Source organism: Scomber japonicus, chromosome 11 (assembly GCF_027409825.1).
Source record: "Scomber japonicus isolate fScoJap1 chromosome 11, fScoJap1.pri, whole genome shotgun sequence".
NCBI lineage: Eukaryota > Metazoa > Chordata > Actinopteri > Scombriformes > Scombridae > Scomber > Scomber japonicus.
Window position 1 is genome coordinate 12322417 of NC_070588.1, and position 15343 is coordinate 12337759.

A 15343-nucleotide genomic window follows, 5' to 3' on the forward strand; every position below is an offset into this window, starting at 1 on the left:
TTCTTCATTTGTCACTCTGAGAAGGCTTTTTCTCTCTTTCTTTCTCTCTCTCTCTCTCTCTCTCAAATCTCTCCGCCTGTAACTTTAGGATCTAGCCTCGAGAGAGAGAGAACCGCGTTTTTATTTACATTACATCATTCAGCAAGAAAAAAAAAAAAAAAAAAAAGGTAACAACCTCCGCCTCCGTCCTCCTACTCCACCGTCGCCGCCATCAGTAAAATCGACATCACTTAAAATCCAGACACAGGCACAGTGATTTATTTTTTTTAAATCTATAGTTAAGTATATTATCGCCACTGATAAGCTGTTTTGTTCCTTCTTAATATGACATTCTAGTTGATATGTCCAAGGGTTATTTGGCAAATGTTCGATGATTCCTCCTCCTCTGAAACCGACACCCCCCCGCCCACCCGCCCTGACCCCAGTACAGCGTCTCAAGATTGTCACCCTCCACTGCCCCCGCTCGTCCCGCTAGCTGCATCCTTCTGAGAGATAAATATGTGCAAATTCTTGTCTTAACAGCGAAAAAAAACCTCCTGCTGTAGAAGGCAAGGTTTGACTCTGCTGCCGTGGCAGAGCTCGAAAAACAGTCAAATCAGTCTTATTCGTCTGCGCGGGCCGGGCTACGCCGAGGGTCCGGAGCTGTGCGAGGCAGGCTGGGCGAGGGTGGCGGCGTTCGGGGGCCCCGGAGTGGCAGATGTAGGGGCGGCGGGTGGTGAGCCGGTCTGAACCTGAGCCTGGAACTGGGCCATCTGCTCCGGGCTGGCCAGCGTCTTCAACAGGGTGTTCTCCTGCTCCAGCTGCGAGTTGCGCTCGATCAGCTCCTTGATCTGCTCCTTCAGGACCTCCACCTCTTCGCGCACAGCGTACATGAGGTGACTCTTCACCAGGTCCTGAGACAACACAGAGAGAACGGTTTATGAATCCATCAAAATCAGCTACAGTTAACGTCAACCTGATCTTACATGTCCCAGACTAAACTTCATTAGATTAAACAGAAGAAACGGACCAAACTCCAGTAACGAAAAGCTACAAAATGTCCTGAACTGAACATCAAGTGACCGCAATAACCCAAAAGATTGTCTGTGCTTTAATGAAGTCGAGGCAAATGTTACTTAAAAATAATGAGAACATAAAGTGTGTCACTGAAGAGGAAACTAGTCATCATTTCATACAGCAGGGAAAGTGGAAAATATAAGAATTCAAACAATTTTATTTACAGGGAATCTGCAGGGTTCACAAAAAGCTTTGAAATAACTCAAAACTCAATTTAAGATCATAATAACAGCCAAAAAATAAGAAAATATGATCAGAACCCAGTGGTATAAGAAAAATTCTTCGTGATATAATTAATTAAATGAATGCAAAATTGACCTGGATAGCATAAAAAGATGGATTAACCTACAAAAAATTATGAAATGATTTAAGATTTTGTTGACATTGACACATTGTCCATTGAGTTTATAAGCTTCCTCGCTACTTCAGCTAGCAGTCGTGACAGTGTTTGCCACAGGCCTGATGGAGATGGCTGACACTGCACAAAAACAGATTAAACTACTTCCTGCATGCACAATCTATTGTTGAAACTATCCCACATTTTGTTTATATAAGTATAATGCCTCCAACCCTAACCCTGCTACAAAAACTAACTTTCATAACTAACATCACTGCTTACAGCAGGAAGGAGAAAATATTAAGGCTTCTGTAAGTGAAATTCAAGACTTATTTACACACTCTAAGGTCTGGATAAAGTATCTGGAGACCTGCAGATACCCTGATTTATTACATGAATGATGCTTACATCTATATTGGTTTGAATTTTGAATGAGATACAAAAGAAAAAGTTGCAATCTGGACAATCTAAATCTGTGAAAAGTAATTGTAAACCAGGTATATTACATACTGGAAGCACACACTGACTGACATCAGTGCAAATAGATTTTTTAAAGTGATGCTGTTGATATCAAATCATATATATTGATAATACAATAAACAGATTTTTTTTTTTAAAGGGAGAAACGTGGGTGAGTATATTCCCAGGGTGCTACGTCATTAACTCTGCCTACATTAAAGTGTCAGCCAATCCGAGGTCGAGATATTTATAACTGGCCGTGAGAGCCTTCCAGTTTGCCTAGCAACAGCAGCGCTGACAGAAACCACAACGGGAAAGAAACAGAAAACGAAACTTAGTGTTGTTTTCTGTGCGAAAAAAAATCCCCTAAATTGCGAAACTCTTTAATACTACACATAATATTAAATTTGGTTAGTTATTATTTTTTAATTTATCGTTTTATGTTTAAAAAAATCCTCTACAACACTTCATGTTGTTGTCTCAGTCCGCATACACAACGTTAGTAGTAACGGTTACACTGAGATGATATATTCACTTATTTACCATATTTAGTGCTACTTAACGCATTAGTACCTATGTATAATTAACTTTAACCAAACTAACACATAAAGGCCACTTTCTTTGTTTTGTTCCAGTGGATTTTAAACGTTAAATGAAAACAAAGAGCAATGTTAGCGGATAAGTTAATAAACTGCTTCATAACAAAAGGTTACCTAGGTTACACGGACGGTTACTACTCAATCCTAATCAATGCCACTCATTATATTGTCTCTTTGTAAATACATTTTTTTTAAAAGAAGAGAGAAAAACAACACACAAATAACTCACCATTGCTTGTTCAATCTTGTTGTCTATGGCCACAACGCTGGCTCCTGACGAACTGCAAAAGAGAAAGAGAAATTGATGAGGCATGCTCACAGCCAATCTGTGCAGTACAGTAAATAAATAATTAAATAAATAAAAAGACCAGCCAGAGCCCCGCGGAGAAGCAGACTCTATCTCTTTATAGTAATGTGGGATTGTTACAGAGGGGGAAGCTTCTGGAAATTTCTATAAAAATCAACGGGCTTTTTTCAATGTCCCTTTTTTCCTTCCCTGGAAAGCTTTTTTTTTTTTTTTTTTTTTTAAATGGCAGCGCAGTCACTAAAGCATCCATCACATTAACTGGGCAGTGCAGGTGAAAGGCAGCCGAGCCCTTTCATCAACACACGTACTAAAAAAGGACAGTAGTCTATCTGTATTCACCTGTGCGTGTGTTTTATTTAAATGACAGTATTTACCTATTGTCAAGCTTGACGTGCGAGCTCTCTGCGCTCAGCAACGACGACAGAAAGGATATGGAGAAATTTCTCAGCTGGCAGACGCCTAGATCCATAGCCACGGTGTAGCACGGCGTATTCATGCTGTTCATGTTTTTATAGTCCGTTTAGCAAAACAGCCACTGTGTCCCGACTCACTTCACCAGCTCCGCCAGACACATCCAACACCCAGCTGTATTGGTATTTTTTTTGTCCGGTAATGTTCGTGCACCGACAGCAGCGGTACAAATACAATCCAAGGTCAGCTCATCTCGTTGCTACACACACACACAAAAAAAAAAATTCTGCAGCTCAGGGACAAACCCGCATAATTTATCCAGTGACACGCCGAGGAGCTGGCCCCTGATTGGTCGAGACGGAACCTATTTGCATAATTTTTGCAGGAACGCCCCCACCTGCCGCTCAGCTGACACGATTTTACCATAAAATATTCCAAGAGCGGAAAGGAGGTGGATGGAACCGGGGAAAACCGGATGGGAAGGGGAAGAAGAAAGAGCTGTAATGCTGAAAAACAGGGTAGGGGAAGGGCAAGATTTAGGACTGTTGAAATACAGCGACGGTGTACATTAATCAGCCCCGTGTTTGAATGTGATGTGTCAGCTGCCAGTGCTGCCTTTTGGGCTTTATTACTACTGGAATTTACATCTGCCTCTTTAACCACACAGATGTAATCTTGTTTTTATCTCTTTAAGAAAGCAAAGCGTTTGTCTGCCATGGGGACTTTCAGGGAATCCCTATGCTACTATTTCATTATTTATTACTCATGGTCAGTTATCTTCTAACTCAGAAGTGAATATAAGCAAGCCAAATAAGTCATTTTATGCTCAATTTGTATGGGTGCCACAGTGTGCATAATTGCATATTTTTACAACATTTTTACATTCTGATGATAATGGGGAATTGGGAAACATTGTTTAAAATAATTTGTCTTGAAGCAGAGTATCCAGGGATGTCCAAAAACAGTATCCAATAAATCATGTCAGGATTCACCACTGACAACAAAACACCAACATATAATAATAATATCTATACAATCAACAATGAAAGCATTATATCAAGAGGATAGTTAAAGGTAATTTTCTGAACAGATAGAAACATGCCTTTTATCTAAGGCAGGTGATGAATCAAAAATGCTTTTGAAATCCAGGAGTTACCATCATGCATATGTGCATGTTGCCCCCATGTGGCCTTATGGAGTACTGCAGATCATAGTGGCAGAGACATGGTATTAACAAGGAGCCGAGAAGCTCTCATGGATAAGTTCACAACGATTCAAGTCTTTATAAAAACAATAGCCAGGCGCCCAGATGAACACTGGAATTTGTCTCACATCACTTGCATAGTAAATGCATTATGACAGATCAGTATGAACAAGAATCATGATTACAGCAAGAAAAACCTGTTTCATTGTTCATTGTGTTGGCACCAGACTGTTATTTTAAGACTTTAAAAATGTGAACTGTTCCTATAAACAATTATTAATGATCAAATAATTGATCTAGTAAAATAGATATTCAAGCTATCAACTATGAAGATAGACACTACAACTATTGTTGAGTACATATCCATCAATGCAAACAGTGACACCTTAAAAAACGTGCTACGTGCATTTTATCAGTATTGTCTCACTGGTAACCATTAATTTCTGTCTTTGCCGATCACCTGAATTGAGAGCTTTCATTCATATTTTTGAAAGAATGATACAAAGGCTCTTTTGCACCATCATACCCGAGGCCAATAATCCTGTTCACAAAATATGGTGTTGCTATTCTTAAGCAATTTTCCTCTCATGCCTCAGTCTTTCACTGATGTGATTAGAACTTCTCGCCGAGTCCTGATGAGATTTAAAACGCATGAGAACCAAGTTAGCAAGATATTATAAGACATTCAGATGATACAGGAGATCAAAGAGGTCAACCTAACAACATTACCACACTCCCAAAATTGCCTTCACAACACTTTACAAAGGGGAGTATCTTTGTGCTGAGTAGTCACGCAGACACACCTAAAAACAAACTCCTCCACACAGTAATTCCCACTTTTAAACAAAACACACACACACACACACACACACACACACACACACAACTCCTACGCACTCTGAAAAAGGCCACTCTCACACAGTCCTTGTACACCCAAAACCCTAAAAAATATGTGTACACACTCTTGACATTCCTGCCTCAGATCACACCCACACATTATACAGACCTCTGCATTCAAGACACACATAAAAATGTGTCTTTCCGCCTCTTTTTCCCCCACATTTATCAATAAAAAGAAGGTCCAACCAATTTAGAGTTTTGGTAATGCTTTAAAATAATGAGCACAAGCTAGTGGTTAAATTCCTGACATAAAATAAGAGCAGGTGTGTCATCACAAGAACATGAAGACCAAGTCACCGGTATGGAAAGGTCCACATAAAATACTGCAAGACATCCAAGATCAATGTTAGAGTACACTAAAGTCACCGGGAACAGATAAAACTTGCATTAATATGGCTAATGGTTTTCCAGTATTTTAGGAAGATATAATTAAATTGTGTTTGATGACATTTTCACTGAATGCTGTTTTCAATAGTGGGAGAGGTGGCAAATATATCACTAATACCAGGAGTAATTGTAAAGCACCTTCCAACTGATTTAAAAGTCAGTGATCCACTCTAAACTAAGGGATAAGACTTATTTGGGTATCACATCGCAGTCAGATTGCACTACACCTGAGTCTCAGTTGATTAAAGCACCGTTACCTTGAACAGAGCTCAAACTTAGCTCCTGAGAACGTGTCCTAATGTCAGTTTCTGCTTACTTCTGATCCCAGTCAAACACTCAGGAACTTCATGCAAAGTCAAACAGCTTAATGAGACACTCTAAGCCACACTTATCTTTTCCGGTGTTTTCTTTGAATGGAAGAGGGTTCAGCCAATTATCAAGACCAAAATAGCCTGTATGACTTGCAGCTCTTGTGGATTGAAACCTGCATCTGATGCGGTCTCTCTAGCACACAAAGGTTTGATTCAAGCTACACTGGCTGCAAGAGAGAAGTTAGATGTTCTAAAAAAAATAAAGCACTTTAATGAGCTGTCTGGTCAAAACAAGATTCCCATGCTTTCAGAAACAAATCCAGAGTTCAAGTGCCGAACACCACTGGAAAACAAGTGGATCTAAAGTGTTTGTTAAGATGAATGAGATTTAATTTCTCCCAGTGCAGTTTACCAATGACAGCATACCTGTGATATTTTGAGGGGATGCTAACATCACAAAAAAAGCTGTTTTCTTAGCACGCGTACTTGATTTAATAGAAAAACACTTGAGTGTTTATCAAATGCAGAGTGTTTTATGTAGGTCAGCCAACTGATGGCCTTGCTGATTTGCTGTATAACAAATCTAGCCCACTGACCTACTGATGCAACCCGAAAGAGAGAACTGACTCAAACTGTGTTCCCCCGAAAGCTTGAAGTCCTCATACAGAGGCCTGCCTGAATAGAAAGCCTTTTTCAGTACTAATTAGTAGTTTGCAGCATTTTAAACACACAAGTACACATCTGTTTCCAAGAACAAATATGCATCTGTACAATCTGTACAAAATATTCAATATTCATATAAATTTGTTTCTTGCTACATATAATCAAGAGATCCATTTAAATCAAACAAGCTTAAATAACAAAGGGGTTACATACCACATTTACATTGACCTCTAATAGTGTCAACAAAAACAAGCATTTCACAAAAAAATGCTCTGCTGCTACATGTGTAAAAACAAACTGGTACCAGTAAACCATATTTAAAAAGGTAACATTACCTACATTGTGAGAGCAGTAGAAATCAGTCAGAATAAAATTTTAAAAAAGCTTGACTGTGTGATTTATGTTTTGCTATACTGCTGTAGAACAGAGGGTGACTTCATGTGAGACCAGATGGACTAACATGATGGAAACTGAGCTGCTACAAAACAGCCAAATATGGCGAGAAAGGAAACATGCTGTGGGTTCAATTACTCACTGTGCCCTGGAGGTATTAGGGTAGGTGACAGATATGTATAGTATATCTGTGCCACTTCCTGTTATAACACTTGAATATACCTCCCAATTTACCAACTACAGATTTAAAAAGAACAAATGCTGATCAGTACCACTCAAACCAGTTTTTAGTACAGTGCCTGTTTAAGTTTATCTCAATTTTAACGCTACCCCTGAAGCCGTGAATGACTGAATAGGAAGTTCAGAGAGGGAGACAATACAGCCAAGCAGCCTTTTGTGTGCAGCTACAGTAGTGATTGGCCCAGGCAGCGCTACGGTGCACTGCCTCCCTGGGGGATTCCCTGTCTTTATTTTACCTTTTGAGATGCTGCTCCAGCTCCCAGAACAAAAGCTTCATTGCCATCTCGTCATGGCCCTGCACTCGTACTCCGCGCACTCTCATGGAGCCGTCCGTCAGGAGGAACATAAATACTCCACAAAGTGACAGAGCAGTGTGTCCCGAGCGTCTTTGTTTAGTGTAACTAACACTCGTTCCTTATAAAACCTGGTGGAGAGATCGGAGTCGGCCCACTATAGATGCATTAGTGAGAGCACCTGCACAGGCAATCAAAAGGTAGCATTAGCAGGTTGGGATGACTGTGTATGTGTGTGTGCTCATTTTTCCTCTGTCATCCATTTGTGTCTGAATGGCTGACTAGTGAGTGAATGACTGAGTAGAGACGGTAGCTGGGCGAGTGGTGACGTGTGATCATGTGACACTAGGAGTTACATAAACCATCAACAGAGATTAGCATGTGGCCCAGTGATTTCCCTGCTCCGACACCACAGGCCCTCTGTAGCCTGAGACTGGATTATACAAAAGAAGTTTGAGTCTCAACTCTTCAACATCACTTCATATTTTACTAGCCAATAAACAATTATGTGTCTCTTTATAATAATCTAGTTTTATAATCACTTCTGCTTCAAATGAGACAACAGGAGTGATGTAGATGTCTCAATAAATGTCTAAACGTGTGGTCTGTATGTGCACAGGCTCAGCCTCAAAGTCACGTACGACAGGGATTACCAACAGGACCACATATTTTTCTGGTTGGGATCACTGAGTGGTCAAAGCTGTCAGGGTCTTTTTTTGTCTTTTCATAAAAACAGCAAAAGGAGCTATGACAGTTTGACTTGTTGCTTTAGTGGGCAGTTTCCAACTGAATCAAGATTTTTTTGGACCCACCCTGTAGGCCTGTATGACTGCCCTGTGCGTGATAGTCAAGAGACCCTGTGCATCAGGGTCTTATCTTGTCATTTCTCATTGAAAGGCTGCCTTAAGATGGCTTAGAGCCTTAGCGGACAGAAAACATAACATACACTCACAGAGCCTCCGGCGGCTTAGAGGCGGCTGGCCAAGAAACAACAGGTAGAGGGGATGGGCACAATGTGGGGGATTTTACTTGTCCTAACAAACTTGGTGTGCTGGGGCGAATCAGCATTACGTGACCTCTCAATAGGCCATAAAAGTCCAACAGCACTTTACTTTTGCTGAGCAACCTTTGTCAGACTAACAGACCTCAAACTACTTGAAAACTTTTGTTGTTTATCAATAAAAAATATATATAAAAGGCTCAATGTTCTCTCTGTGATGTTCTATATGGTGTAACACTGTGAGTAGACATAATGGCCACTTTTATAACAGCTCATGTCATAATGACTTGTTGCAGCCAGTCATGGGCAGCTGATATCAATTTCATCATTTTTTCATGACGTTACTTTTCCAATGAGAATCTACGAAGGAAAGAAAAGAGACGTAAGAAGAAGAAAGAAGATAAAGGAATTCAATTATTTAATCAATTGAAAAAGGGGGAATAAGAAGGAAGTAAAGAGTAAATAAATTTGCCATGGACATCTTCATTGGGGGAAGGCTATGAGGGCTTTCTATGGTGTCAAGGTAGTCCAGTGCTACAAGTGATTAAACCTGTATGATACTGGCATTTCTGATATGTGCAATGCTTCATCCTTAGTTAAAAAGGTTTCAGAATAAAATAAACTTAAAGGTCATGAACTACAGTCACCACTGTTGCCTCTGGCAGGGGCGGCTATAAATCTAGAGTTCATCCATTTTTGGAAAGTGGCTTATTTTATAGCACTTCTCAGTCTTTTTGTTTTTGATTATGATGCAAGAGGCGCTATGTTTGTCTGTTTTGTTTTGTTTCTGGTTTAATTCCTCTGTATTTACTGCAAACTGTTTCTCACAGGAAGATGAATTGCTGTCACATCTGGCAGTCTACAGATAAATAGATGTTCGTAGGCGTGAAACTTTCCTCAATGTGAGTGAGTTACTAATTACACACTTGCAAATAACTGCATAATCTGATTACTTTTATCTACCCGACCTAAATGCTGGCTGACAGAACAGTTCACGTCAATGTCTGAGTGAAGGAATAAACTGTCAGGCACTGGAGTGAACAAAAACACCACTTACTGCACAATCACTGGTCTTTGCCTCTGGAAATATTGGATTTCTTCCCAACTAACGGTGAAGTCAGTTTCTAAATAGATCCGAGGTGAAAAACAGACCCTGCAGCATCAAAAAGTTGCAGCATCAACATCTTAGTTTTGTTGTTGAAAAAGTTGAAGGGCTTTACTCACTATCTTCTTCTTCTACTACCTTCTGGATAAGCACATATCTGACCAGTCTCCAGTGATGCTCAGCATGGACTTTTGAGACTTTAATCTTGTAGCAAAGCAAAAATTTGATAAAGCTACAAAAACTCAACTATTAATGCTACATGAATGCATGAAGTAGTGTATGCATCGATTAGCAGGCCCATCTAGTGGTGCATGTACTGTATTAAATAAAGATCTAGTGTGTACGAAAAGTCAAACAATCTACTTTTGCAAATACCAGCAAATTATTAAATCATACAAAGTCAAGCCAAATAAAGCAGATAAAAAAGGCTTTCAAGTTCAGGAGCTAAACGCATGACAGGAAGTTTTATTTCTCACCTTGTGTTGAACCATGTTTGAAATAATAACACTGCAATATAACAGCTTGGTCTATATAACACCATGCAGTCTTTTTCTTTTTGATTATGATGCTAGAATCGCTCTGTATGTCTCTATTTTTTGTTTCTGTTTTAATTCCTGTGTTTTTTGCTGCAAACCGTCTCTTTCTCACAGGAAGACGAATTGCTGCCACAATCTGCTGCGTTTCTGCGGAAATGCAATCTCTAAAGTTAATAAAAGAGGCCTGGCATGTCCCAGCGATGAAAAAAGAGGCCTATTGAATTGTTGAATTGTAAAGGCTTTTGGCTGAGCTGTAGTTTGATAGTGTAGAGTGCACACAGACTTTACCAGTAAGCCCTGGCAGTGGTTTTCCATAGTCACACCCTGACTATGGAGAATGACAGAGAGCTACTGAGTGAGTCAGTCAGAGAGGCAGGGAGGAATGATGAGTGGCCACTTTGGCCTCTAAGAGAGAGAGGTGCTATTGGAGCATTTGGGCTGACAGCAGCAAGTCCTTAGTCCTCGCTCTGTACTCAGCTCATGCACACTGGGGGAGAGCCAGAGGGAGAGAAGGAGGGAGAGAGTCAGCCAGAGACACAGAGCTGGAAAGGTCTAGATCCAACATTTCAGCATTCACGCTGTCTCAAAACGTCACAGGTGGAGCGCAGAGCAGACACAAGGACTGATAAATGTTCAGAAGGTGGTTTGATTGATGAGGATTTCTTGTTTTTGTTTAATATGCTCAGACAGCAAGCAAAGTCAAATTGATTCTTAAATTTGATGATAAGTCCAATTTGTCAGCACTATTTAAAGCTCATCAGGTCAAATGCATGTGTTCACACTGCAGTCACTGCTTTTCTCCTCTAGAAATGCAGAAACGTTCAAATGTATTGAATTAAACACTGACTGGTGGTGCTTTTTTTCTTTCTTGTTTTTTACAATACTCTGCTGGTAACATGAGCTCACCACAAACATTTCTGCATGTTAGTTATAAATCACACTTTATAAATTAACTTAGCATAAAGAGACACAGACGCAGCTGTCCTCGAACGTCCTTTAGCAGTGACTCGACTCTTAAAAGTTGAAACAATGACACCACATTTCTGGAGTAAACTTCAAACAGTGACTGCAGGTGGACTTTCTGCTGATAGCTGCGATCCGTAGTACATTCCTCAGCCAATAACCTCTGCGGTGTTCATTGAGACACTTAAGCACCTGCTGGCAGGGAAAGTAACTCGTTTCAGAAAAGGGTCTAGCGCACACACACACACACAATGATGAAGATCCAGATTACATAAGAGCGTGTGTGTGTCTTTGTGTCTGTGTGTGTGTGTGTGTGTGTGTGTGTGTGTGTGTGTGAGCAGCAGGTTTGAGTAATGTGGGGTGAAACTTGGCATTAACGGGATTAGCTGCCAAAGAAAACACAGCGCTCTGAGTGCAGACAAAACAGGACAGAATACTGCAGCGAGCAGTGATAAAGATGAGGCGAAAAGGCACATTTTGGAGTTGGAGGGTGAACGTAGCGATAAATATCTACTTATAGAAACATCAATACTGAATCAACAACTGGAAGCACCTACACAGGCATCAACAGTACATATGACTTCTCCTGTAGCTATGTCAGGTTGATGTGTCAACAGGTAAAAATACAAATAAGTGCACTCAAAATGTATATTCCCAACAGGAAACTCTTAAATAATAAAAACCTTACAGCTGTGTTTATTCAATGGTGTCAGTAATGAATTTTGAAAGTCTTGTGAAGCACTGTGGAATACATTTAAACCCACACTAAAAGTTTGCTCGTCTGTCTTTGCCTTCGGCTTTTCAGAGAAGCATTTATCAAATCAGCTGTGATCTCCTCTCAGCTTTGTGTCAACAAGCTCACTTTGTATGCAAGTATAGTAAATAAAGACTAATCCTCCAGCTCTTCCAGGTCAGGAGCCTGTGCTTTCATGGCTTTCAGTGCAGTTATTTTGGTTTGTTGATAGAGAAATATCGTAAAGGAGAAGCAGTTTAGATTTCATTACACAGAAATACATATTCAGGTATATTTTCAGTACTTTACTCTCTCTGTAATAAAAGTGATACGTGGCAACACACAACATGGCACAACTATGTTAATGATGCTAGCCATGCTAACTTGGAGCTAGCCACCATGCAGGATAGTAAAATGCATCGGTCACGTCTCTTTGTATCCGCAGGTTTGTGCTCCCCTCAGTAACAGAATCCGTGTGAGATGCGATATTATTTCGAGGCTACATTCACTCTCAGTCCCACAGAGTGCAGAACTTAGGCACCTACTGATCCAACATCAATCAGCACACAGTAGTACCAACATAATTAGGTCGGTACCCTTAAAGATACTTTAAAGAAGTTTGGTACTCAACCCTACCTCTACTGCATCTTATCTTTTGGGTGGAGTGTTAGTGTGTGGCAGGATTGATCTGTAGTTGATGATTCTTCTTTCATGGAAAATGTTAATGTCCATCTTAGTTTGTTTCAGCACTTTAAAGAATGTCTATCTCTGAATATTAAGAACATCTGTGCTGCCTAAAATCTATTTCATGAATCATCTGCGGCCACGAATATACCACCATACAAAAATAAGGGTCTTTAAATAACAATTTATAGATATAGATTTATAAAAAGATCAATTGATTGGGTAAAAAAATCAAAGCTAGATTGATTGATAAGAAAACATGATTACTCTCATCTTGTTTTTTTTTGGTCAATCTTCCATTAGCTGTTGAAGCAGGTCAGGAAGAGTTCATCAAATCAAATAAATGTGAAACAATCAGGCTACAGTCCCTGGCCCATTTTCTTTATACTGTGTGTGTGTGTGTGTGTGTGTTGGTGTGTACACTCATGCTAGATTACCAGTACAGGGAGGAGGACAGAGCAGTCAGTGGATTAAAATGATGTCGACTCTTCCGTCAGGGCCTAACTCTCTGACGACAGCAGAGCTATCATGAGCACAGCTTAGTCACTGACAAACCGTAGTTTCCTACACAGCTTTACGGTTGGGTCAGTACAGTCTCACCATCATGCGGCTTGCACTCAGATGATCCTGATCTGGAAACCTCTGCTGCTACATTTAACGCGCTAAAGATTTCTCATGTTAAACCCCAATAATACCTGGTAATGTATGTGGTTCAAGCCTTCATCTATCAATTATTCTCTTTATCAACTAACATACTGAACATTTTCACAATTATATCAATTAATCATTTTCTCCATAAAATATTCTTTAATGCTGAAAAATGCCCAATTAAATCATACAGCGTATTTTATTCAACCAAATGCCCCAACTGCAAAATTTCATAGAACTAATAATACACAATAGCATATGAAATGACATCAATAAAACCTAAATCCTCACTTTTTAATGTGCTGAAACAGGTATGGTTTGCTTGAAAAATGACAAAAACAATTAAATATCTTATCAGAGTAGTTGCAGATTAATTTTCTGCTTATCACAGCTCTCATCCTCACCTTCACAAACCACTGACACAGTCATTCAGGGCACTCTAATCATAATTTCCAGCCTATTTAACCCTTAAACAGGCAACTTGCAGGAAGGACATACACACTCTTTAACATCCTGTTGCATGATTAGTTCAATTGTATGTGCCTTGAATTGGTAGGACTAGATAGGTAGAATTGAAGCTTGTAGTCATTACTTTGATATAAATGATACAACTCAGTGATATTAGTGACCAGAGAAACCAAGAATGTATCACTTCTCTTTATCAAATAAAGCATTCAATTGTTCACCATTATGACCGTTTTTATACCTTAATAGGGACAATGTATCTTCAAGGAGATACTACTCATAAAAATCCAAAATATACTAAATATTTTAAAGATATATTTATGGAAATGTTTTATGTAAGTGCACATGAGAAAACTAGGATTTTATTTTTCACATCTCATTTTCCACTCTTGCCTGTTTAAAGATTAATATATGCGACTTAAAATTTGAATCTTCTGGTCACCGCTTTCTGAGCTGACCTAAAACAACCTCAATGTCAAACAGCTAAAGGGAGGAAAGGTTTGCTGCAACACGTCTAATTAAGATGCATCAAAATTAGAGTAAGAGCAGTCAGCGCTGCCATCTTCTGGTGATAAATCAGAATGAGTCAAAAGTTCACGTGACTGCTTTAAAAAAACAAAAAAAACACAGTACCTCTCTCTCTGACCTGCCTCACGTTAAATGAGTGACTGTAAAATGTGTGTTATGTAGTATCAGACCCGTTTAATACTAATTATTAGGGAGAGCAAAACAACTCCACACAGCCTCCTGTAATCTGGATTCAGCTTCACTTGCTGGATTATACTTTGGATCACAGTGAATACACAATTTAATAATTTAAAAAAGTAAAAGTCTTACCTGTTACAGCAAGAAGACGAGCCATGAGGAAACATGAAAGAAAGACAAAAGGAAAAAAAAGATTAATGACAATATTCTGGATAAGTGGGTCAGGATGTGCAGAGAAGATTTTTTTCTGCCGTCTGTCTCACAATAAGTGACTCAAATGTAAATCTGAAGAAAGCAGAGTTATAAAAATCTCAACACTGTGCCAGTTTAATTTGTATATGAAAAAAGACTATATGGCTTTGCAAATGAAAAATAAGGCAAATAAATAGTTAAACTTTTACCACAACATTACAGATAAACATACCATTACTTACACAGATGTATTTAGCTATTAAAAGACATTACCAGGTATTAGAAAAACATCTGTATTTGCATTGAATGTGTTTTACCAAATGAGTTAACAAAGCTTAGAAATATTCAGCCTGATGATTTTCACTCATGTAACACTGAAATTTTAAAGATTAGATCAATGTGGAAAGACTTCATGCACAAAACTGAATCACATGAATAAAACGGCTGACTCCATCGCAGATTAACACTGCGAGAGTTCCCAATACAGAGTTCGTATTAAACATTCAGAAAGCACACACTTCAGGCTTCAGGCTTCAAACGCACATCTTAGTGGCTGTCAGGAGATGCTCTGATACCTATGATGTATTAATTGGTGCACGGTGCCATCTGGTGGCAAATATCAGCTCTGACTACTGTCACAACAGGCCTGTGTAGACGACCTCGTGTCGGGCTTAATTCCAGTAAATTCTTTGTCACGAGGCATCAATCAAACCCAAAACACCCCCACACTATTCAGCCACTGAGCCTTGATG

The 15343-nt window shown here is 39.5% G+C and overlaps 1 protein-coding gene across 2 annotated transcripts in view; it reads right to left on the reverse strand.

Moving 5' to 3' along the window:
* Window positions 1-15343, reverse strand: part of LOC128367838 (TSC22 domain family protein 1-like) — a 37855-nt gene continuing 22512 nt past the window's right edge. Inside the window, exons 1-3 of one of the 2 annotated variants that reach the window (XM_053328497.1) lie at window positions 3133-3406; window positions 2681-2732; window positions 1-893 (exon numbers count right to left, since the gene is read on the reverse strand). In XM_053328497.1, the coding sequence (XP_053184472.1) occupies window positions 624-893; window positions 2681-2732; window positions 3133-3263 (453 nt within the window). In that variant the 5' untranslated portion in view covers window positions 3264-3406 and the 3' untranslated portion in view covers window positions 1-623. Of the gene's footprint in view, window positions 894-2680; window positions 2733-3132; window positions 3407-15343 lie in introns of those variants that run through there. The other variant, XM_053328496.1, reaches the window with a different exon arrangement.